This window comes from Lissotriton helveticus, chromosome 2_1, assembly GCF_964261635.1.
Source record: "Lissotriton helveticus chromosome 2_1, aLisHel1.1, whole genome shotgun sequence".
NCBI classification, from domain to species: domain Eukaryota; kingdom Metazoa; phylum Chordata; class Amphibia; order Caudata; family Salamandridae; genus Lissotriton; species Lissotriton helveticus.
Genome location: NC_136059.1, coordinates 1,510,863,134 through 1,510,889,945, shown reverse-complemented (window position 1 = coordinate 1,510,889,945; position 26,812 = coordinate 1,510,863,134). Strand labels below are relative to the sequence as shown.

The 26,812-nt window shown below is 43.1% G+C and overlaps 1 protein-coding gene across 2 annotated transcripts in view; it reads left to right on the top strand.

The window, feature by feature from the left end:
* LOC144819826 (uncharacterized) overlaps positions 1 to 19,280 on the top strand; it is a 254,614-nt gene extending 235,334 nt beyond the window's left edge. The window contains exons 7-9 of one of the 2 annotated variants that reach the window (XM_078677552.1): positions 14,921 to 14,989; positions 16,383 to 16,445; positions 18,679 to 19,280. In XM_078677552.1, coding sequence (XP_078533678.1) covers positions 14,921 to 14,989; positions 16,383 to 16,445; positions 18,679 to 18,854 — 308 coding nt within the window. In that variant the 3' untranslated portion in view covers positions 18,855 to 19,280. The remainder of the gene's footprint in view (positions 1 to 14,920; positions 14,990 to 16,382; positions 16,446 to 18,678) is intronic. The other variant, XM_078677551.1, reaches the window with a different exon arrangement.
* Positions 19,281 to 26,812: the final 7,532 nt, after the last annotated feature.

The following is a 26,812-nucleotide window of genomic DNA, read 5'->3' as shown; positions in this document are numbered from 1 at the left end:
AGTTTCTATAACCACTCCTTGGGCAATGAGCTCGTCAATAATTTTGGATAAGGCTGCTACAGCCTCAGGTGGCAATTTGTACTGTCTGATTCGTGGCAAAACTACACCTTGCTTTAGAGTCACACGATGGGGTGTGATATGCATACAACCTACATCAGTTGGACCTTGCGCCCATAAATGCTGTGTTACATTCAACAATCTCGGATCAAAATCACGTAATACATAATGACCCTTAAAGTCTCTCAAAAACAAACGGACCCCTTCTGGGGAGCAGCAAATAACTGCTCCTAATTCTTTTAATGTCTTAATGCCTAACAAATTTTCTGGACATGATTTCGTAAGTAATAAATCAGTAGTTCGGGACAATGGACCAACTTCTAGAGTAACAGGTTTCGAAATTTCATTAACAATCGGCTTTCCTGAAAATCCAAGGGAAACATTTTTAGAGCCTGAGAGTGGAGCCCCTGGAACCTCGTCATGACTGATGGTAGTCCTACTTGCCCCTGTATCAATCAAAAACTTTCTGTCTTTCCCTAATACTTGACTGTGTACATAGGGACCCTCTTGATCTACAGGTATCTCGATGAGAGGCAAGCCTACCTCCCTCTCTAGGCTGTTTCATGAATACGGCTGATACTCTGTCTGGGCATACTGGTACATCTGCTGTGTAACATGCTGTGTTGCAGCGATAGGCTGCGGTGCTGGAACTGTCTGTTGTGCATTCTGTGGTGGTTGAGAAGTCTGTGAAACTTGTTCTTGTCTAGGCGGACGTGGTCTTTCTTTAGTTTTACCAGTAGCTATGTTGTGTTTCAGAACTGCACACTCGTTTATAAAATGACCTGGCTGTTTACAGTAATTGCAAGTCCCTTTAACGGGAGCTGTAGGATGACTGGCTTGATTCGGACCCCTCTTCTGATTGTCTTGTGGAACAGATTGTGCAACTAATACTTTCATTTTCGTGTCTTTCATACGTCTCCTTTCGTGTTCCTGCTCTTCCCTGATTCTGTTCTGGTGATACTGGAGCATTTGTAACATTTGTGACGGAGTATTAGCTTGCCAGGTACTTTCGACTTTCAATACTCGATTTTTAACTTGTGGTAAAGAATTCTCGACTAGTTTGGTAACAAAAAGATGAGGGAACGATTCACTACTTGTTTTCAGACCACTGTTAATAATAAAACATTTCTCAAATCTAGAATAAAAATCACTAGTGTCTTCATCTTGTTTCTGTTTACAAGCTGAGATTGCATCCCAATCCTCCTTTTTCATGGCTAGTAATCTTGGCAAAACTTGTATCAATAACTCGGGCAGATCTTTACATTTCTCCCCAAGACCGGTACCTGGTACTCGTAAACCATCTTCAGCTTCTAGAGCTGTCCAATCAATCTTTTTCTCTCCCACCTCCCATTCTTTTTCCTTGAGTTTTTCATATACCCCTGCGGGCAACAGGACCTTTAACATTTTAATGATATCAGGATACGTGTATTCTCCCATACGGAGCATGTCTTTTAATTCTCGATGGAACCCTGCTGGGTCTTTGTCGTGACAGGGAATTAACTTTTTCATCTCTAAGAGTTCCATCTTTGTGATAGGGGTGTAAACAAATACTCGTTCTAGTTCACCACCCGTTCCTCTAACTGGGTGTACTTCTCGTAACGGATTCTGTCTATCTATGTAAAAGGATTTACTTTCTGGAGGTGAGACATGAACAAAATGCGGATTTAGAAACGTTCTATATTTGTGGCGCTGTTCTAGAATGATACTAATTAAATCAGTACCTAGACCTCTCCATCTATACTGGAGTAACTCGTTCAATACATCATGTAGCGGACCTGGATCAGAATGCTGTCCCTCATACAGTGTGATGAGGTGCTGGATCATATACATACCCACCAATCGCTGCTCGGCTGGGGGCAGTTTCAGAAACATTTGTGCCACTATTTCATCTGGAAAAGTGGTAGAATCAGTAGTCCTTCGGACTGCTGATCGGGCTAGTTCTTGTTCATGCATTGTACTTAGTTCACTATAACCGATTCGTGATTTCAGAATGTGATCGGTAGCTTGGAACACTTGCTCAAGAGAACCCTGTTCGGGTGCTGGAGGAGGGAAAACTTTCTTGTGATCTGGGCGTGAATGTCGGTCGGGAAGTCTAGTTCTACCTACATACGCTATTCTGGAGGGATTCTCGTCGTCTACCTCCTCGGTATCAGAGTCGTCTTCTTTCTCGGTTACTTGTGCTGCTTCTCGTTTCTCGTGTAACTTTATTATTTCCCTACGGATTTTCTTGTACATACTCTCTATACAGTTCTGTGTCTTGTGTCTTCCCTCGGCTATATGGTCACTCCACCTAGTCAGGACTTTCATTTCTTCCGGATCTTTATCCGGATAATCTTGTTCTCTTATTAAACAATTAATTAAAAACTTTAAAAGCATGAGCTGAATCTCGACTTTTCTTTCAATCATGGCGTCGCAAATACTTTCTGGATCTACTCCTGTACGGATAAAACGATATATTCTGTCTAGATATTCTTTCATATTGGGCAGGGTGTCCAAATATTCGGTCACCCGTCTTACACGCAATGAATATATGACCATATTACCATCGCCTGAAACTGGATCATAACGGCATTCGGTAAGTGCTCGCTTGATATCTGTAAGTGTCTGAATTTTTGGCGAACGCTGTAACGCTCGTTCATGTAGCTCAAGTATCGTCATACGTCTGTGTTGAGGCGGGGTTCCAGGAGGACTTCCCCCTGTGGCTCCTAAACTAGAATCGTCGGTGTGTACTGTACGTGCTGGGAGAGTGATTGATGTAGCGGGTACATGTACTGTAGGCTGGACCGGGGGTGCTGTAGCAGGTGCTGCAACGGGTGCCCCGGTGGCTGGAGGAACAGGAATTACATTATTTACAGGAGCAGGCGGAACAGGATTAGCATATGCTGGGACTGTGTCGTCCAAATAGGACGAGAGAAAAATATCAGCTGCGGTCGGTTTGTGACGTAGCTTAATCGGAACTAATGGCGGCGGAAAATTACATGGTGCTTCCGGGGTTGCTTTTGGCAAGCCCTCGGCAAGAAGAGGATACATACCCTTAATAAGGGCATTTCTCTGTCTGTCTGACTGTTCTGCTTTAACTCGTTCACCTACTTCGATTAATTCCCTTTCTTGGGCTCTTTCTGAAGATTCCCTACTTAATTCTGTTTTTCTGATTTCTTTTTCGGTTCTTCTATGAGATTCTTTGCGCCATAACTCGATGGCATCTTTCTGGGACTGTCTGGCTTTCTTTTTCCATAATGCTTCTTCTACTCGCATGATGCACTCGGCATCCCACGTACCTGATACGGGCCATCTATATTTCTCTTCTAACTCCTTGGTGTAATCCACCCATAAGTCTAGATATAATATGGCACTTAAGCCATGCTTGTGATACATAAAATGACCTGGACTGTCCCTAGGCGGGACAGGAACTGCTTCCTCGAGCAACCCTTTTCTGGTTTTTAACTGACGTAATTTGGAGAATAGAGGCATTGTCTAGGCTGGAATCTAAACACAATACAATACACGATAAACACAATAATGACTGGAAAAACAAATCACTCATACCACGACATTGAAAACACATTAAATAACATTTAGAATAACAGTTCGGACAGAATATTACCTGGTATACTGAGAACAGAACACATGAATTTCTCGAGAACGAAACTTACTAGAATGACTAGATGTACTGCTAAAACAGTACGAAACTTACCGGTCCCATAAAGAGACACGTCAGGACCCGCGTCCACCTAGGTGAACACTTCGTGTTGGATCTGCGTACCCAAACCCACGGACCAGAAACAAATTAATTGACCCTGTCTAGATACTACCCCAGCAACGGTACTCACCGGGCAGCAAGAACGGAAGGCCTCGGACTGGACTGGACTGCTACGACGACGGACTACGAAACTTCGGACTTCAGTTACAGGTGGGCCTCCGGATACCTCGGACCTTGTTCTCTCGGCTTGGGCTCTGGTCGGGACTCGCCGCGTTCCTCACCGCCTCGTCTGGATGCTGGACCGCAACCTCCGTCTCCTCCGTGGACCTGAGGGATACTTGAAGCAGAAATATCTGCCGGTGCGCAGTAGAGTTCCGTCACGGCTGCAGAGGGTCAGGGGGCCTGCGTGGCTTCGCCGGCGCGTGGGGAAAGGGCAAGTCCCTGTTCGGGTGCCATTATGTGGTAAATAAATAATTAATTACCGGTACTATTTTTGAATACAGTGAATAAAACAGATAGCTCAATAAATAAGAGACAGGATTCGAGGTATCTTGAGTCTACAGGCTTTAATCAGGCATAAGGGACAGGAACAGGACAGCCTGCAATAGAAAGCACGGGACGGCAGCTGCCAGGGAAAATGGGAAAGGATAAGGGTAACTTTCAGTAACAGTACACAGTATATATATTAAAACAATTGCATTACATTCAATACAGTAGGTGTAGCAGTAGGCGTAACTAGTAGCAGTCGCGAAAGATAAGGGAAAAATGATGTAACAAGAAGGCGTGTACAGGGCGTATACATAGACATGTGATGTAAACGTAACAGAAGTGTCATAAACGGGGCGGAAACATGGAGGGGGCTACCTGAGCAGCTGGGACCTTTAACCTAGTGGTGCGTGCAAACGGGCAATGACGTGTTACCAGGGAGAACTGGGGGCTATGACTTCTGCGCTAGAAGAGGAGACTAAAGTCTGGAGTGTCAGAGCGACATGTACCTAAAGCATATCTAGTATCTGGTGTTTGGAGTACATGTTGATAGAATCCAAAAGTTATCAGGGCAAAGGCTACTAGACACTAAGACTGGTGCGTGCATAATTCTACATGTATTGCGTGTGCTAGGAATATTCTATGAACATTAATACAGTATTTCTCTTACATGGAGACAGAAAGGCTAGACCATGACGGAAACTATTGATGCGATTCAGTAGCTTAGGAATGCAGAGAAGGAGGGCTGGACTGATAACTAGAAGCATAACATACTCTTGGCAGACTGGGAGGCAGAGCCAGGCCGGGCCGGGCACTGCGAGGCAGGAAGTAAGCGAAGGGTCAGGGATGCAGGTGGGGGCTGTATCGCTCCTCGGAGAGGGTTCAGGAGACAGGAGCTGAATCTGATGTCCGGGCCCTTTTGAGGCCTAGGAACGGGGACAATTCAAGGAATTAACGTGCACACTGTAAAATGTGGCAACATAGGCCTAATACTCGTTGCTTTCACGAGAACTGGAAACTAGCATACTAGAGATGGACACAACTGTAATTGCGTCTTTAATCGATCATAGGGGGATACATGCATATCGATCATGCACATATAGCATAATATGGGGAACACGTAGGCACATATAACATGGCAAAATTTACTTTTCCACATTCCCTCCTTGTGCCCTACGTTTCCATCAGGAAACAACAATATTCATGATACCATCTATCATTCCATATAGCATCATTTGTTCGTCTCAAATTGTCTTGGAACGGGATTTAGGACTAGGAATACAAGAGGTAGCACACATGCCGCAAATCGCAGGGCCACATTGTATACAGAGGCAGCAACTGAATATGATCATTACTGCAATACCTAGGAATGACAATACTTTCCATCAACAGGCAGATATGATACTCCAGAGCCAACCGGACCATGTCCAGGTGCCTGGATTCTGGTGTAACTGATGGGCAATTTTATGGAGTCTGGTTATAGCTGAATAAACAGACGGCGCGTTATTAGGAATGAAAATGCAGCAACTAGATCCGATGACTCTACATGCTCCTCCTCTATTGGCCAGTATGACGTCAAGAACGAGACGATTTTGGAGCACGACAAATCTCATAGCAGATTGCTCTCCGGTTAAGTTACCTAGAGCGGAAGTAGTCTCATTCACTACTGCTTCAAGGGTTCTGGTCAACCCTCTGGTTGTAAGAATGCATCCAAAAGGCAGAGTGAAATTTTTTATTAACCTCTCCTGTCAACATGAATATTGATGTTGGAAAACGACAATGTAAGTCTGCCAGATCATGATCTTTAATTAATTCTTCATCAAAGGTTAATGCATTTGGTGAAATATAAACATTCAAACAAACTAAGTAGCAGCTATCACTAAACAGATTGTTCATCAGTATGAAACATGCAAACAACCAATTACATGATGTCTCCATCATTGAAACTATCTTCTCACAAAGAACAGAAATCAAAATGAGCTGGCCAACAAACGAATGACCTTGAGTTGATGGTTAGGCACTTTTTTGCACTTACAACATAATTGTCGAACAAAGGGCTCTCCTGCACCAAGCTTGCTGAAAAACTAGAATAGAATATTTCTCAAGAATAGATTTATATAATAAATTCAAACTAAAAAGGGCCATATAACCATGAATATTCCAAATCATAATCCTTAAGTTAGTGGGGTGCCCTTCCACCTAAGTTTGACATGATTCAATAAATTGTTTCGCACAGATATCGCTATTTTTTTTTCAGTAGAATTAGCACCTCCATTTGGTTTTTTCTTCTTCTTTCAAGAGGCATTATAGGAAATGTGAGGTACTTCTAGTTGTGAAGGAACCAAACTGAAATGTTTTGTAAAAAAAATTGGGAACATCATGAGGATCAGATGGTATTTCAGTTTTTATTCTTGTAGGATGCTCCGTAAACTCTATGCATTGATAGAAATGTTTGTCTTTTGCTTCCTGTATTGCAAATGCAATTAGTTTTTAGAGAAATCGGACTTTTGTTATTTTACTCCTTTTCATCTAGCACACAGCTTTCCAAACATTTCATGTTGGTGACACACCTTTTCGACAATGTTCATGTTGCGACACGGTAATGCCAGAACCACTTAAGGGAGGTTCGTGGGGGGGGGGGGGGTTGTCACCGCACTTCCAAATGCGGGAGCCTCACTCTCACTGAATGGGACTTTAGTTCTCCGTGGAACCGGGCTAACAAAAGGCTACACAGTCACAAGCCTTAATAGTCACAAGATACCATTTTGAACCCTAGTGGAGTCTAAATATAAGGGCTAATGTCGCTGTCCAAGTCCCTGGCTTCTTATCACACTGCCCACAGATGATACCTCACCATATGTGCCTGTGGTCCCTTTGCCAAAAGAGGTAAGGTACCAACCTCGCTTCTTGTCACCAGACAATGTTTCCAATATCGGACCTTTAACTCAAAAGGAATGAATGAGTGGAAACTTACGATGATAAACAGGGGTAGCAAGAACAGCCAGGGGTCAGGAGGGCAAGCAAACCACCCCTTCAGGGACACCTGTCTTTACACCCACACCACAAACTACAAGTCCCAGGATGCAAGTGCTTTTCCATAAATTTGTCATGGCCGCAGGCGCCACACATGACGTAGTGGTGAGAGACATATTCTGTATCATAAATCGTTTTCTCTGAAATACTCATATGTAAAGTGTTTTGTGAATTAGTTAAACACAGTAAGGGTCCTTACTTGTGCCATGTTTTTATGGGAGGCTTATTCCTGCATCATAAACATGTCCTCGGTTTTACAGAGCTCTAAACATCTTTGTTCGCACACCGCAGAAACACGAATCTGTCAAATCTTTATTAAATTGGCAAATCCATTACCCTGTATGTTATTAAACAATTTAAAAAGTGCCTGGAAATCTTGCATTGCGGGGATTGTGCCAAATGTTTTGCCTTGGGGCCCGATTCATAAGCAGACACATTAGTTTGCATTCTTTCACGTTAAGCGTGAGGTGCGTTGTTGATAGCACTTATAAACCGCTTGTTTGAAGTCGTCAATTTATCAAGGTGCTTTAGATTCAGCTACTGCTAAAACTGTTCATATGTTTTTTGTCCCAAAACGGAGCACGATGCATCAGCATTCAAGGTATTGTTTGAGGGTCAGTGTGTAACATCTACCCCCCGTTCCTCCTTGTCCCACTCGTGTCAAAACTTACCGAGCACAAGGAATGGGGAGCCGAGGGGGCTCTCTGAGCTGGACTGTGCATTCGACGCGCGCGGCAAAGAGACTGAAGCTGCACGCCCACGCCTGAAGGTTTCCCTCACCGGGGTCTTCATCTGCGATGCGCAGTACTGTCCTGCTAAAAATGAATAAGCGCATCTCCTCGCCGTTCCGCGACAAACCAACGGGAAACAACCTTTACAATGCAACTTTTACAACGCACTACCATTACAACAAAACTTTTACAATGCAACATCCATTACAACGCATGCATTTACAATGCAACCATTACAACGCATGACACTACAATGCACACCACTACAACGCATGGCATTACAACGCAGTCATTACAACGCATACCATTACAACGCATAGCATTACAACACATAGTACCCTTACACTATCCTACACTTACCCTACTGTTGCACCCCCTGGAGTTAGAATAGTATTTTTTACCCCTACACTATCCAATACTTACCTTACATGAAATGTAATGTTATGCGTTGTAATGGTATGCGTTGTAAAGGTAGTATGCGATGTAATGGAATGCGATGTAAAGGTAGTTTAAAAAAATGTGTTGTAAATGCATGCGTTGTAATGGAATGCGTTGTAATGGATGTTGCGTTGTAACATATGCGTTCTAAAGGTAGGCGCTGTAAAAGTATGCATTGTAACATCATACATCCCACACCAACACATGGCAGGCGACACAGTACTGTGTCGCGCCACACAGTTTGGAAAGCTCTGATCTAGCAAAACCCTACCAAGAGCAAGCCTGAAGAATGTATTTTTTTAATGATGGAATTTCTTGGATCACAGATAAGAGTTTGGAGCAACTTAAAGGGTGGATTTTAGATTTCCGCTGCCCCTTCGTTTGAGGTTTGAAGTAAAGTACATCCTTGCTCTTCACTTCCGGTGGATGCTTAGATTCAAATTTTCCACATGTTCAACACATTCCACAGGCCTTAGATTTTGTCCTCCCTAGTTTTGCCTGTCATTTCCTTTCTCTCACATGATTTTGAGATCTTGGGTCAAAGAGGGGACCGGTGAAGAGGTGGCTTGCTACAACAGAGCTGGGTCTGTGCACTGCCATTACTTCTCAAAGGATCTACAAAGAAAATGTTCACATTTCATGATTGGCTACATCATCCTTAGAGGACCTTTTTGTGAGTCTGGTGCTATCTTTCCCTTTGACTGACCCTTGAACCCACTCCTGTTTCACCTTCAAATCAAAAAACGAAATATCATTAGCACCCTATTTTTCCAAAAACTTTTCACAGGTTTAGAAGTTTGAGAGAGGAAGCAAGAAATAAAAAGCTCACTATTCTTTGTAGAGATATCAACAGGTGGAATAACATCTAATGAAGCTGATACTGGGGAAAGAAATTGTCCCGCCGTCCAATAGGTAGATCACCTAATGTGTTGAAGGTGATCTGGTGTAAAATCACTTAGCTTGTACGATGATTCTTTGGGATTAGGTTTCCACTAAGTTGGTGGAAATGGAAAGTCCAACCGGTGCCCCCACGGGCAACCCGGTGAAGAAGGCGATGTAATTTAGCCAAGGGTTCTCTCTGTATATTTATTGTCTTCTCAGTAACATCCGGTACTTCAGTTACCTGGGGAAAGGGGTCGTGATGTTTGGATACCACCGCGCCCAACCCCCTTTTCAACCGTGTGGAAAGGCTATTTTGAATAGTGGAAGATTATCCACTTTTGTTTGGTTGTTGTAACATATTGGAATTATACAGTATAATACGTTCCTTTTCCTTCTCTTAATCACTTGAGCACCCTTTCTCCTTTTGCACTTGCGCCGTTTATATCTATAACTATTGTATAGAATTGTAAATAAATGTGTACATTTGGTTAAGTTCAAAATTTGAAGTGTGGCAACTAATTTTTCTTTGATTTTGGGTACTATTTTATGTTTTGCATTTAATGTGTACAAATCCAGTGTGAAAGCGAATATATCTCCCATTTGCTTGAGTCTAAACATGCAGAGTTAATGGCATTTCTACATAGAAAATAATTCCAGACAGAGAATTTTCGTTGATCAATAGTTAAGGACCATTGTTTTTCTTTATAATACGATATACCCAGGTCCTTTGACTCTATGGGCAACACCCCATTGAATTAATGGAATAACATCTAAACCATTGGGATAGGTTTGATTTGCCTTGGATGCCATGGGTGTCTTGGGATCCTCCCTTGATCTCGAGGCCAACCCTTCGATCTGTTTTGCTCACTGGGTATTCGCCAAAAAGAGCTTTTAACATTTTCCGAAATATTATTAACATTAGCGACAACATATTTAGCATCAATAGCTCCAAAGCCGCTCCAACCTCTAAAGAGCGCAAAAGTGTGGTTCCAGCTTGTGTACCTATTGAAAACATCGATTCCTGAATTGTGGGAGATGAATATGCTGCTGGCAGATTCAAACTGCCATCCACCATAGAAACAGAACCTTTATTGGATCTTTAGCAATGGGAGGAGGATAATCGTGGAGTTCTCTTGATTTCAAAGTCAAAATGTGGCCGGGAATCAAGGGCTATCAATTAGTTCTAGGCTGCATTGACTCTAAGGCTCAGTTGAGCTAACTCAGAAACTACGGAGTGAGCAGGGTTCAAATCAGCATTTGTTATTAACACAGCTGAGGCAGAGGCTTTCTCTGCTAATAATTTCAACGGTGCTTAGTGGAAGAGGCTAGCAATCAAGTACCCGAATGGTAAACTCTTGGTTAAGTACCAGAACCATTTCCAGTCTCATTTCCTAACTCTTCAAGGAATTCAAGGTGTTCTGAATATTCAAAGTGTTTGAAATTTTAAAATGTTTTGCGACAAAATTACAGAGTGGTAGACAGAGGAGAACCATTGGCTTCCTTAGGGTGTATAGAAAGGTTGGGGGATCTGGTCATCCCCAAGGCACTCTATACATTGATCCGGATCCTGACCATGACCCTTTCTCAATCCTCGTAGTGGGCGCAAGTGCCTTTTAACTCCCATCTGAACATAACGAAAGGATGGCATGTCTTTGTGACTTTTTCAACAAACATATGAATCTCAACAAGAGCCCGCTTCACTCTAGGGAACCTTAAGATACTAGGCTATGTATTCAAGCCGAAAAGTGCCTCTAAAGAGAAGGTACAGCTTCAAAAAGAAAGGAAAAAGGAACAGCGGCTCAGAAGCCTGACTGGGTTGCCTCGCCCGCCAGACCTTTACAGGGCCTCCCACCAGGTCCACAACGTTCAGGAGAACAGCCAAACCCTAACACAAGCTCCTTGCCCGGGACTTGACCCTTTCTCCTACTCCATTCTCCCTGCCCCATCCACCCCTGCGAGTGCCTACCTTCTTGCGTGGGTCCACCGACCAGCTACTGGTCCACAGGACCAACACACAGGGCCCATGTCACGGAGGGGAAGAGCCCAACAAGAGGCAGGGGAAAGAGACGGACCAGGCCAACAGACACTACTGAGTCTCTCTCTGGACTCGCGTGGGGTGAGCCCAGACTGGGCACGAGGGGGCATGAGCTACCAGCTGCTTCTGAGGGTGGCTCAGGCCGAGCTCCACGCTTCTTGCGTGCCTCTCCAGATCCTTCATGGCTCCCTTCCTGCAGCATTGGTGTCTGGCCTCGATGATCACAGCGTCACTCGTCTGCAGGTCTCCTTACTTGGCAGCGCATCTCCACTCAGCTCCCCGCTCATCAGTCCAGACCTGGTTGGCAAAACAAATATACAAAAGTAAACTCCACAGAAGGAGTAGGGAAAAGAGGGGATCAATGAGTGGTTTTCTTTGAGAGTTTGTAAATACTCATCAACTTGTGAGCTTGTGGATATACACAAACTTCTCTATGACCCTTTCCCGCCCTAGAAATGGTCAGAGATGTATTCCAGCAAAAGGCCGGGGTAAATCTCCTTCCCCGGTGAGAAGGGAACCTGGGGATTTACAGGGAAGCAGTATCTTCACAGAAACATTTTTTCACCTAGAGAAAAAAAAAGTTCAATTACTCAACGAGCTGCTTTTCCTTAATGCACAATTGAGCCTTTCTCCCCATTCTTCGTTGGGGAAGCAACATAATTTTTTTTAAATCACGACTCACTCAGTAATACAGCTAGTAGAAAGCTGTGTCTGGTGCGACTTTTTAGGTGCAGCACTGCTGGGTTAGGTGCGTAAAAGAAAAGAAAATGCGCCTTTGGGCACAAGTTTTTTCACTAGTGGAGATGTAAAATTCCCTTTGTGAATTGGGCCCAAGTAGTTAATCTGCTTGTTTCTTTGTGAGCTCCCTTTAAGCTTTATTGTCCAAAGACATGTTTCACTGGCAATGTGTGCCCTGTGTAGTCACTCCAACTTGCTTTTCCAACTCAAAAACTTTGCTTCAACTATAGTACCTGCATCAGATGAAAGCTCGTATTGAGCTAACATGAATTTCGGGCTGCTACATTCACCAGCCTGCAGTAATGCTCACTTCGCATCCGACTTGCCTATCTACGTGTTGCCATAATGCAATATTTTCTGAAATCTTAGTTGTGAGACACCTATGCGTTTGTTTAAGGTGGGTTACACCACATTTAACTTTGTACTGAGATTAGCTCAACATGCTTGCATTCCTCATCTGGTATATTTCGATGGTTTTGTATCTTCATCCCACAAAGTCACTTACAAACCTAAAAAGCAACATGCTGATAACTTTATGATTCGATGGGGAAGCTGCAGGACATATTGTTTGACTGCGCCATTGTGCTGAAGATTTATGTAAATAAGATCAATGTCACTGAATGGAACGGATGCATTGTTAGAATTGGGACACGTGACAGAAAGATAAAGAGCCTGATTTAGAATTGGGTGGGAATGGAACATCATCAAAATCAATAACTAATATTATGCCTATTTTCGTAAATATTTTTTTATGATTTCAATGAATAAAATTAAAGGAACTTTATTACAAAGGGAGCTCGTTCGAACCCCAAATTCTTGAAAATGACTTTCCTAAATAGTCTCAAAGTAAAATTAAATTAAATAAAAGAAAATGGAAAATATATACGATATCAAACCCTCAAGTACACATGTACCCCCATTGTTGTTTTAATTAAATTGTAATCAAGATTAGACAGTACTTTTGGTATGTGTTTTCTCTGATTGTATCATTTTTAGAATATTATGATATTAGTTTTGTTTTAAAAAACACATGACATTCATTCATTACATTTTGCATGCCCTTTCAATTTGTTATCTTAGCAGTCTAAATTCAACTGCTGGACTCAAAGTTATCTCTCAGTGGATGAGTTGAAGTTCTGAGGATTTGTTTCGGATGCAAAAGTGGTAGCAATTTGTACAGACTTTTTAAACCATTATGCTAAATACAAATATTCCTACCTAAAACCTTTTAAAATAGTTAATTGATTTTTACTCAGTTGTTTGTGTGGATTTCCTTTTGTGTTATATTGGTGAATATGAGCTTCAAGAATCTCCTCTTAGACAAATTAATTCTGATGAATATTACCCAAAACAATCTTTTATTCATCAATATCAGGTGATATTTCTCATTCGCCTTAAAGAGTATTCAGTTATGGGGAATGACTAGGGTTCCTATTGAAGTCCAAACGTGATCTAAAGTTCTGGGGTCTGGGCCCCAATATTTATACAGCAAAATCCTTTGTTCTCTGGTGGCAGATAAGCCCTGTGCCCAGTCAAAACCAGTTCTGTCCTCTCTGGTGCAGCTTCCTGGCAGAAGGTGGAGACAGCTTTGTGTAAGACAGGCCAGGCCCATTCTGGTGAAAGGAAATCTACTCCACCTACTCGAAATGCAGCCCAGGTCTATTCAGCCCAGCGCTGACTCACCCTGGAAAGGCAGGACACACCTAACCCCCCAAGTGGCTGTCGGAACAGAATGCACATCCCTAGCCCCTGTCAAACTAAAGGCAGACAGTCAATACACAACTTAGCAGAGGCATTCTGGATGGCTAAGCAAGAAAATACCTTCTTTCTAAAAGTGGTATTTTCAAACCCAGAATGTAAAAATCACCCTTACTAAAAGATGCATCTTCTCATTCTGAGTTCATGCATACTAAACTTTATTTTCCTACCTTGTCCCCAGTGGTAGTTATGCTTAAAAGATAAGCAAACTCCCCATTCTATCCTATTGGGACAAAGAGTCTTACAATAGTGAAAAACGTATTTGGCAGTATTTGACTATCAGGAAATGTCACACACACAAGGGCATGTCCTACATTTCACATACACTGCACCCTGCCCACAAGGGTTCCTTGGGCCTACATTAGGGGTTACTAACATGTAAGAAAAGGGAAGGGTAGGGCCTGGCAAGTGGGTGCACTTGCCGCCTGGCAAGTGGGTGCACTTGCCAAGTTAACATGGTGGTACCAGACTGCGCACAGACTCTACAGTGGTAGGTCCTAGTTACATTTACAGGCTGCTTATGTGGGTGGCACAATCAGTGCTGCATGCCCACTAGCAGCGTTTGATTTTCAGGCCCTCAGCACACTCAGTGCACTGTACTAGGGACTGACTAGTAAATCAAATATGCCCATCCTGGAATCACTAATCCTTAACAACAATTTACAGGGAAAACTTGCACTTTGGCACTGAACAGCAGTGGCAAAGTGCTCCAAGCATCTAGACCAGCAAAAACGAAGTCCAACACACAGCAAAATAACAGGAGGCAAAGGCAAAAAATACAGGGGAAACCCACGCCAATTATGCCAGGTCTAACAATCACTACTTCCAAACATTACCACACGTGATCTTTAATGTTGACAGTGAACCAGAGAGCAGCCCTTTTATAACAGTCTTGCTGACAGAATCTAGCTTATTAAATTCTGCTTTAAAGCCGGGAAATTGCTTTGTTCTTTAAAGGCGATCATTCATAGCCATCAGTAAAAGGACAAAATATAATATTTTATACCTGTGATAACAATTATGTGAGGGCTTGTAAAAAACGAACAACTTATTTTTGTTTAGGAACAGACAGCAAAACCCCAAAGCGGAAAATTGAACAGCATCAAGATCTAGCAAGTCCGAGGAAATCAGGTAGCACTCTAGATGACTTCGTTATATTCTATCATATATATAATATTAACTGTTTGTGGTTATTAAGTGTCAAGCTAATTTCCATGACAGCATATGCCATCTCTGAATATTAGGAGCGTCTGGTGAAGAAGATGTGTAATGCTTTCTTGTGCAGTAATCTTATTGCTAACAATATCATTGTAGAGTAGTAGTGCAGCATTTATATAGCGCTTCATACCCTGATGAGGGCTACCAAAGCACAATACGCAGTATGTTGTATTTCTTTTGTTCCTGTGCTGGAAGCATTTTGGTGTCATGAGTGAGTGACCAGAGAGGTGCTCCTACATTGTCTTGTCTAAGGGCCCAAAAAGATTTTTCAATTAATGTCCGGAGTATGACATGGATTTATTTATTGACTGTAAACCTAGCTGCAGGAATTTAATGAAGTGCTGTAGAAGTCGGATTACAGTTAGCACAGGCAGTTAGCGCACACAATGATAGGGGGAGAAGGACGCACAGCAGGTACAGAGCTAGGCCAGGGATTCATGGTGGCCAACAGAGAAGAAGCTATCAGGGAAGGGTCCCTTGTAAGCAGGCGTTGAGTTTAGTTGCTGAGTAGCAGTTATATAAGGTTTGGTAGATGTGCTTTGTTACAATCAAGGATGTATGTAAGTCATAAGAGATGTAGGTTTATTAGGTTCAGATCAGGGGACAGGCAAATCAGGTAAAGCCCCACCAGGAGAAGCATCCTCATGCCCAGCCCTTCACAATACATCTGTCCCCTCATCCAAGCACAAACACTCCCTACATCCCAACCATCCAATGACCTCACTCACTGGCTAAGCAGCAGGGAAAATCAAGACTGTGGGGAGAATGCATAAGATAGCAAGAAGCCACAACATGCTTCTTAAAGAGGCCAGGTTTAATCTCCCTTCAATTGGCAGGAGGGTTGGAGTCCGTCTGATTACGAGGGGCAAGGAATTGCTTCTAGTTCTCCTTATCTTGCATTTCTGGAGCATGGGCCTGGTGCGGTAGGGGCTCCTGGCATTCAAGAGTCTGTCAAGCTGAAGAGTTTCTCTCCCTGTCCAGATTAAATCAGGTAGGGACTTAAGCAGTGGCCTGCCTAAGACTTGTAGGCATTCATAGCCTTTCTATGGTTTCTTTTGTCTGAATATCTACTAGATTATCAGATCTCTTCATAGTAAAATGATTATACAGAATAAGGAAGGATGCATTCTCAATGTTGAGGCTATTGTCAGGATCTTGCACTTTCTGTTTTATAAAACACACACTTTACACCAGAAACAAAGTTCTCTTTTAGAGCTGGTATATGTCACTGTTCGGAAAGGAAATTAAAACCAGTTAACATTTAAAAAATGAATGAACTAGTAAAATGTGTTTTGTTTTGGGCCAGATGTCAAAACCCAAAAGCTGAAAAACGACCAACCGGACGATCTAACCAGCACCAGAAAATCAGGTAAGAAAAAGGGCATGACTGCAAGAGAACACTGGCAAGAATATCCATATTTCTTAGGTTTAAAGTCACTTTTTGTAACAGCCTAAAGTTGTTTAACACACCCATGCTCATCATCCAGAGAGGCATAGGCTATGTTTGATATGTTGTAGGTGACGAGCCCTTTAGACAGTCAATGCAAGCGGGAGGGTAAACATCACTTACAACAAAACTTTTACAACGCACTACCATTACAACGCAGTCATTACAACGCAAACCAATACAACGCATTGCGCGGGGGGGCGCTCTAGGATAGGGAATACGTTTAATTTACTATCCAACACCTTCCCTAGTGTCCACGGGGACTGGAGTTGGAATAGTAAATTAAACTATTCACTATCCAGCACCCAAAAGCGCTATGCGTTGTAATGGTATGCGATGTAAAAACCGCGTTGTAAAGGCAGGCGTTGTAATAGCCTGCGTTGTAACATCATACATCCAAGCGGGAGAGCCGGCTGACTGCCCGATATGTTGAGTTAGCACAAGAAATGACATAGAGATACAGGTGGAAGGGTTGGAAGCAACTTGGTAATGTAAAGCGAGAGAGAACAATGACCGGTAGGAGAAGGAAGACAGCAAGGAGAGGAAAAATACAACAGGAAGAAGACAGAGGCAATAGTTATAAGTAGGCTGACCCACCTGCCACAGAGGCAAATTATGGGAACATACTGTAAAAATATAAGACCAAGGGTCAAAATTCAGGACATAAGGCCGGGGCTTTGGTGAAGGCCGGGGCTCTCACTGGTAGGAATACAGCTCTCCTGGTGCCTGGGATCGGTTCTTGGAATCTCATTGGCATTTTTGGATAGTCTTTCTGCTAATCCATCCACCTTGGTAGCCCCTCCTATGACTAGCACAGATCAGGGTCAGGTTATCCTGGTTAACAGCTAATTCGCCATTTGTAGAGTGGTTAATCTTCTTTCTATACTCCATAACGCAGCTCTGGGATATGATGTGCTGAATCAAAAGCATTCAGCTTAATATCCCTACTTCTAGAACAAATCAATCAATTAGTCCATCTAGTATAGCGAGACTTATCACCCCGAGTAGGGGGGTGGGGGTCTCCAGGCGCTGGAGTTCTGCGAGCTTTGTTTGAAAAGCCTTTTTTTTTTATTTTGAGTTTTATATAGCGCAAACTGTAACCGAAGGTATCAGGGCCCTAGTTGCATTAGAGACGGACACATTCAATTTTTGTTAGGCACAGGGAGATTACGTGAGTTGCCCAGAATCACAGGATGTTCAGCGTCACTGCCGATACTCAAACCCAGTTCTTCAGCTCCGAGGTCAACTGCCCTGGCCATTCGGCCACATCATCACATCCTTTCTTGAGCTTCTTCTTGAAGTTTTCCAGTGAGGGGGAGATATGCAGGTGGATAGGAAGTTCGTTCAATGATTTGGTGGCGATGTAGGAAAAGGACCGTCCACTGCAGCGACCCCCGACAAATGCAGGGGATATGAGCTTTTTTTTTACCAACTTTTTTTTTGCAGTTGTTAAACTATTTGTACTATTTGCACTGAATTCATGGTGGCAGTGAAAATTATTTTACGGTTCAGAATAAGGCACGGCTTTGATAATGATATTGTGCTTTGGAAACTCTGGGCCCGATTCACAGAATTAACTTAAGACAAAATCCTAAACTTACTACTTTTGGTATTCACATAATGCACTTACTACTTTTGGTATTCACAGAATGGATTTACGACTACTAACTTTATGTTCGCACTCGGGCCGGAGATTCCGGCCCGGAGGCGGAGCTTCTGGCCCTGAGGTGGGGACTCCGGCCTGGAGGTGGGGATTTAGCCATGGCCAAAATCACCACCTCCGGGTCGGAAGTCCCACCTCTGGCCCGGAAGCTCCGCCTCCGGGCTGGAAGCTCCGCCTCTGGGCCGGAAGCTCTGCCTTCAGCCCGAAAGCTCCGGCCCGAGTGCGGATGTAAAGTTAGTAGTCGAAAATCCATTCTGTGAATACCAAAAGTAGTAAGTGTATTCTGTGAATACCAAAAGTAGTAAGTGCATTCTGTGAATACCAAAAGTAGTAAGTGCATTCTGTGAATACCCAAAGTAGTAAGTTTAGGATTTTGTCTTAAGTTAGTTCTGTGAATTGGGCCCTCTGTTTTAAGTACACTATGACGTAGCCCTCAGTTCACATATTCAGCACAGATAGACATCATTCTCAATAATGTATTCTTTGTTGCAGAACATGAAGCTTACCAAGGAAATAATGAAGAAGCACCATACAGAGAGGCACAACTGGAAGCCCAGGCCAGCAGTCCAACCCCTGCGGATTCCACGTCAGCAGCCAAAGATGGCGGGTCCACCAAAGGCAAAGGATCCAAGACTGGCGCCAAATCGTCCACGTGCACCGTGTTGTGACAGAACCTATTTCCCAACCGTGGAATGACTCAAGGTGTTACACCAAAAGGAGAACTTGTTCCTGACCACCAGATACTCGCTCTCTCGGTGAGGCTGCATAGCAATGTCCCGTCTCGGTGTGAGAATCAGTTGGACGAGCGGTTAGGAAGTAGAAAAGAAGTGGCGGGAAAAAAACAGCGACAAAGACCGAGTAGACAGGTGATTCAGTTAGAACTGGAGACTGGTGGTGTTTTATGTAGGTGGGAAAGATCGTGGATGGCTCTATTTCATCATTTATTTCATCTCGGGTGTCAAGAGCCAAAGGTGGAAATGGAGCACAGAGTCGGGAACATTGATTTATGACACAATCAATGCAGTTAGTACCTTGATTGGATTTGAGATCAATGTTGCTTTCAAGTATCACCTTCGTTACAGGGACTGGCAGCGCTTTAAAAACTGGGTGACTTCAGGATATCTGAGGAAGTGAAACCCACTCCCAATTGTAAGATTAACAGATGACTGCAAAATACTGCTTGGGATGTTCTAGTTTGGTTTGCCGAAAAATATTTTGCTGTTAAACTACTGAGAATTTAATATTTTATTTCATGATCAAGATTTTTTTATGAAGACTCTTCTTTAAGAAGAGTGTGAAATAACTAATTTGATTCTCCAAAAATAAAGTTCAAAACTTTCGACTATTTACTTTAAGCTTTGTGGCCAAAACACATCATCCATTGCATTATGTTATGTTTTTAAATGAGTGGGAAATGTATCTTTTATTCCTGGCTGAACGCGCAGTAATCTACAGTATGAGATAGGATGACTTATAACTGGCTGTAATTGGAGGAGAGTGTCTATATTCCTGAGGATCTTTATTAACCTGCTGGATTTATAATTAATGTGATTCATTTTCCTGATAATAAGGATTTCATGCATTTCGGAAATGCATTACAAAATATTCCTATCACAGTGATGGCCATGTGTTCCCAATGATGGATGGTGGTGGTGCCGGACCCCATTCAGGTGTGTCACAGGGCTAACGGTGGCTAATGGACCAAGGCCATTGGGGCTGGGGTCGTTTTCCTCGGATGTCCCGGGGTCTGTCCAACTATGATAGAAAACTGGGCATGGTACAGCCCCTTCAGCACTTGACTCAGGCTCACAGGAGAAGGCGACGGGTGAACTACAAGCCCCAATCTCCACCACTTCTTTAAGCAGGGGCACAGGAGGAAAGCCATGTCCCATGCATCTAGCGAGCCAAGCTTTACTGCAGCGAGGACGCGCATCAGTAAGAGGCAGGGCAGGGCTCTGTACCTTTTATTCACCATTCTGGGTCTTCAGCAACCCTAAAGTAGCCTTGTGTCTTCGTGAGTACTTTCCACTTACTGTAAAAACCTATTGCACTATCATTAAATACCACCTATTGTGCTATTCCTGCATACGTTGTATGGTATTAACCGGGGACCCTGAAATGTTTGGATTTAAGCAGGATTGGCACATTTTAAGTTGTGTTTAATGGTATACATACTAAGTTATTTTTGTACATTAGTCTCCATCCGATTGCAAGGGGAAACACAACCATTGGTAAATGCATTAGGTTTCACCTATGTGATTAATAATAAGCTGTTTTTTGTTTGTAGGTTGTAGATTGCTTAGTAGTTTTACAATATTTATTCATTTATTTGCAGAGTTTTATATAGCGCTGGCTAGACCAGGAGGTATCAGAGCACTTTACAAAGAGGTGGAAAAAAGTTGGAATAGTTACATATACGTACACAAAATAAATAGGAAAGGGTGGAATACAAGAAAACAGCAAATGATTAGCCAGTGATGGTTAATATATAAAGGACAATAGTAATGCAGTGGTAAAAATAAAAGCAGGAAAACAGTCTACAAAGGGGTGGAGGGGGAAGGGGAAAGAGGCTGAAGAATACAGTAATTCAAAAAGAGTCCCGCAAAACCTTCATTAAAAAAAGAGAATATCAGGTAAGTTACAGAAAGTCTGTTAAAGTGATATCACTTGTTTATGTACAAAAAGGCATTATATAGTGCTGTTACTAGTGGTACAGATCAGGTAAGTAATAGCAACATTTTGAGAAATGAAAGAGGGAAAAAATAGAATTAGTTGATGTAATAGCAATATATTGGGGCTCATTATAATGTTGGGTGGAATCACTTCCGCTCGACACCGACTCAGTCATGAGACCGACTGACACCCGGTCGGTGGTCCCGGCCACCCCATTAGGATGCGGCTGAACACTGTTCGGTCGCATTCCTATACTTCACTATGGGAGCATGCATTACGTCCGTAAACCGGCCATAATGCATAACCCCCAGAGTGAAATGGGAGATGCAGTTCATCCCTGCACCCCGTGGAAGGCAGCTCAGGGTGTCTGCCACAAGGTGCAGGGATCAATGGGGGGGCACCATAGATGCCCCCGCGGCCTCATACCGGAGGCAATGCACCAAAGGAGGCCGCTGGAGCCCCCTAACTTGCTTTCTGACATTGTTTCCATGTCGGACAGACCTGCATGGAAACCGTGTCGGAAAGCGTGCAATGAAATTTCAAGGGCGGAAAGAGCCCCCCCTTGAGATTACAGGTCGCATTCCGACTGGTGGATGGGCTCTCCGAGCTCACCGAAAGCCAGCCAAAATGACCGGACGGCTTCCTTTACGACCACCTCCATCAAAATGAGGGGGCAGTCGGAAAGGAAACCGACCGGCCCATTATGATGCGGCCCTAAATGTCCTGACTGAAGGTCGGAGCCTTAACAGGCTGTATCGTAATCTGCCCCTATGTGTTTAGAGGAGTTCTGACAACTTTTGGGCCCTGTACCAGTGCACCTGTGGCACCATTCAAATCATGACCCTACCTGTAAGGTAACTGCAACTGTGACTGCCTGTTCAGTAGTAAAATATTGCAATATCTAGTGTTCGGAGGGACTCCTAGAACTTTGGGCCCTGGTGTAACCTCAACTGCTGCACCATTAAAATCATGACCCTAGTGCCTGCAAGGTAACTACACTTGTAATTGCTTATTTTGAGTTAAATATAGCAATATTTGGTACTTAGAGGAGTTCTGACAACTTTTGGCCCTGGTGTCACTGCACCTGCAGCACCATTGAAATCATGGCCCTTGTGCCGGCAAGATAACTGCACTTGTGACTGCCTGTTTAGTAGTAATATTTAGCAATATTCTGTGTTTAGCAGGGCCCCTAGATCTTTTGGCCCGTGCCACTCCACCTGCAGCACCATTCAATCAAGCCCCTTTTAATGGCAAGATAACTTCAATTGTGTCTGCCTATATAGTAGTAAAATTTAGCAATAATAGGTGTTTCGAGGAGATCATGACAAATTATGGGCCCAGTGCCACTGCACCTGCTGCACCGTTGTCTGCAAGGTAGCTGCACTTGCGACTGCTTGTTTAGTAGTAAAATATAGCAATAGTAGTTGTTAAGTGGGGTGTCTAGAGCTTTTGGTCCTGGTGCTACGGCACCTGCTACACCATTCAAATCATGACCCTATTGCCTGCTAGATAAATGCACTTGTGACTGTCATGTTTAGTAGTAAAATTTCGCAATAATCTCGGTTTAATGGAGTCCCTAGGGCTTTTGGCCCCAGTGCCATGGCACCTCCTGCACCATTCAAAGCAAGTCCATTTTCACTGCAAGATAACTGCATTTGTGACTGCCTGTTTAGTAGTAACATGTAGCAATATTTGGAGTTTAGTGGAGTTATGATAACATTGTGACTGCCTGCATACTGGTAAAATATAGCAATTTTGGATATTTAGTGGTGTGCCTAGAGCTTTTGGTCCTGGTGTCACTGCACCTGCTGCACCATTGAAATCGTGACTCTGTTGTCTGCAAGGTAACTGCACTTGTGACTGCCTGTTTAGTTTGACATTTTAGCAATATCTGGTTTAAGTGGGGTCCCTAGAGCTTTTGGCCCTGGTGCCACTACACCTGATGCACTATTCATATAATGACCCTGTTGTCTGCAAGGTAACTGAACTTGTGGCCGCCTGCTTAGTAGTAAAATATAGCATAGCTCTTGTGTATAAACTTTATTTTTAATGTGCAATGTTTATTACAACATTTACCATTTTATCATAATAGCCAAATTGATTAAGTTGAGCAAAAATCAATCCGAGAATGCTTACAAAGTGCAAAGAAAGGTACGGATGCATGAATAGGAAATGCCACAAACATTCAAAGGCTAAAGCATCTGCTTTACACAACTAAGTAATACAAAGCAAACATTCCAGAATACTGTTTGAAGCTGTCTGTCTTTTCCATGGGAAGAAATCTTATCTTGAGAGAAGAGATATTATCTTGATAGTGAATGGGGCTTAAACAGTGTGAACAGCTTTAATAGAAGTATACTAAATGTGTGCAGCCAGGGGAAGTTAAAAACAAGAAAAGTTCCACACAAAACGAATGAACACAGTAATTCAGCGATTGAAACTGATAAGAGCGCCCTTTTAAGATATATTAAACACAAGAGATTTCAGAGGAAACGATGTGCAGGCGAAACCTAAAAAGGGAAAACTGCATAAAACGTCTTGATTAGGTTCCAGTGCAATGGGGAAATGGAAATCACTAGACGCCCCAGAGGAGCAAAGAAGAAATCAAAGTCTGCCAGAAAACTGCGCCCTACAAGATGTAGATGTGTTGATAGCAGAAATAGAAACCATGCTCAACACTGGCCCGAAACAAACTGCTGGAAAAGGGCCATGTATGTGCATCACAAAGCCTTACAAGGACAGGCCAAAGTCAAATAGGGAAACCACCGACAACCAGAACAAATTTTATGGATTTGGGAGTGGATCTTGGTAGGCTCAGTGCTTCAGGCATCAATAAGTCACTGCCTAACTTAGATTTGTCCCAAGTACAAACGATAACCTTTAGACCAATGACCCAACCAGCAGGGAACCCATGTTCATTCCCGAAAACAGATAGCCAGGTTTATGAACCGACCATATATTGCACCAACCGCTATGTACGATTGGCAGAATCCATGAGTGACACTCAGATCCACCCCTCCCCCACCCTCCAGCCAATGCAAATCGAATCTGGGTCTGGAGATCTAAACATGCACCCATTACTAAATTTAATCAGCAGAGACCTAAATGAAGTAAAGTTAGCCATCCTCAAAATCCTGGCTGAAGTATTGGAAATAAATAAACAATTCCTCAACTCACAAAAAATGTAAGTAGGCAGAAAATCATCAGCCAATGGCAGATTGCCAGAGATGTATATATATGATGGGGACAACTGAATTCAACGATAACTACAAAGGAGGACACAATAACCATGGTGGCTCCACCCAATCTTTAGGTCAAAGAGCAGCGCAATTATCCAATCGCACATCCCAATGACCGCAATGGTTGGCCATGCTTTAAAACCACACTGTAAGGTATGAGGGCTCGTGAATGTACTCTAAGGGGCGGTCAATGGGGGCAGTGGCGAAATAAATTCTTTTCCTACAACCTATGTTAATCCCAGGCCCCCGACAGCACAAACAGGCCAAACAAAACAACTGTATTTATGATCAAAGTCCCCACGCTTAGGGCCGGACAGTGAGAAAATGCAGTCACTAACAAGGTCATGCACTGGATACGCAACAACCGCAGATGCTATTGGTTGATACACTCCGACATCACATTTGCACAGAGACAGGAACACAATTGCACCTTTTTTGGCACAATCAAATTGATCTTGAAATACCCTAAACTAGTTGATGGCTTAATATCTCTGGATGCACTTACAATAGCTCTGACAGGCTCAAATATACAGTTCAAACAACAGTTAACACATTATTTTACAGGAACTAGTATTTATTTATTTTATTTAAAAAGTTTTATATAGCGTGGATAAGACCCATGAGGGTATCAGAGTGCTCTACAGGTGAGCTAAAGAGAGAGGAGACCTAAAAATCAAACGACAGCGTGGTCAGAGGTGCCAGGGCAGGGAAACTGTCGGCATGGCATACATAATCATAAACAGTCAAAGGCATGGAGAATAAAGGAACAAGAATAAACAAAACATGTTACAAGGTCATAAAGGAGTAGCTGGGGGAAAACTGAGAATAAAATTAGTACAAAAGTGCATCTAATCACATACAATTAAAGACAGGTACAACAGAGGAGACAAGTCTTTGAGTGCGTATAAGGCAAGGGGATTCTAGGGCAGAAATGTGTTCATCAGAAGCTCTTTAACTTCCTTTTTTAAATTAATAATAGAAGGGATCGCCCTGATTTCCGGAGTCAGGGAGTACCATATTCGCGGGGCGATACCTGAGAAGGCTTGATCATATGTTTTAGATTTATGGAATTTCTGCGGCTTCAGCAGAAGGGTGCTGGTACTTCTGGAGGTCCTAGAGCCATCAGATAGTACAAGTTTTTGTGCGAGGTATAGTGGGGTGTCGTAGTGTAAGCTTTATGAGCCATGCAAGCAATTTTTAGTTGTATCCTTGCTTCATAAGGGAGCCAATTTAGGGATTTAAACTCTGGTGTAATATGGAGGTATCTATTTGAGCCTGTGATGAGTCGCGCAGCAGAGTTAAGAGAGGCCCTGAGTGGCGCCATCTTCGATCTAGGGAGTCCACAGAGGGTTGCACTACCGTAGTCCAACTTGGAGATCACCAGAGAATGCACAGCGGATTTGAAGTCGGTGGGGGGGGGAGAAAAGGTTTAATTTTCCTTAGGATGCTCATTTGGAAGTTGGGTCCCTTGGTGAGGGCCCCAATATGTTTCTGCATATTCAGGCTCTTGGCGAGCATTATGCCCAAGGAACTCGTGGAGTCAATGATGTGTGGTATGCAATTAGGAGCTGTTAGCTCATTCATCCATTCACAGATGACTGGAGAATGGTTAGGTGGGGTGATTAAAAGGAATTCTGTTTTCAGATCATTTAGTTTGAGATGATTTAGAGTCAACCAGTTTTGGGCTTTCAGTAGGGTGGCGTTAAGGGCGCTGATATCATCAAGGGAGGAGACTTTCAGGTACAGTTGGGTATTGTTGGCATACATATGATAGTAGATATTGGATAGTTTTGGGATTTCAGTAAGAAGCTCCGTGAACAGGTTGAAGAGAGTCTGGGAGAGTGTGGACCTTTGCTGAACCCCGAGATTGACTGAGGAATGGTTAGAAAGAGATTGATTGTACCTTGAATCTTTGAGTTTTATTGCGGAGAAAAGATGCAAACCAATTAAGGACGGGCCCTGAAAACCCCATCCTTTGTTCTAGTAGGTCGAGTAAGCAGTCATGTTTGATTGTATCAAAAGATGACAATAGGTCGAGGAGGATCAGAAGGCAAGAATCGTTCTGATCCAACATTTTGTGCGGGTCATCAACAATGTGGGTGATGATGGATTCTGTACTATGACCGTGGCGGAAGCCAGATTGGAATTGGTCTAGTAGTTTGAAGCATTCTATGTGATTGCAAAGCTGAAAGTGAACACATTTCTCAATAAGCTTGGTGAAGGTCGAAATGTTGGAGATTGGGCGGAAGTTGTTACGGTCAGCTTGATCTGCCATCGTTTTTTTAAGAATGGGGGTAACCTATCCAGCTTTAAGACAATCTGGGATAGAGCCTTGAATCAGTGATGCATTGACTATCGTGGCCCAAAGTGGGAGTAGGGATAATTTGATTTCTTTAAAAAAATGTGATGGTAGAGGGTCGTTGAAGTAGTTGGATGGTTTCAGGGCTGAGAGCGTTTGGAAAATGATGTTATCGTCCAATATATCGAATGCGCTCCAGGATGCATTGTTCTTGAGGGTAAGACCTGGAGTGAGCGACGTGCCAAACCTTGACAGGGGTGTGTGAGCTGATAGGAGATGAGTTTGGCAAGAGCTCCAAGGCAGTCTGCAGCTCAAGTTCCATCTTAGTTGTCTTTCCGATGAAGAAAGAGGAGAAATCTTCACAATTCGCCAATAGACTTGATCCGATCCGGGGGATGTTGATATTGCTGTTCGA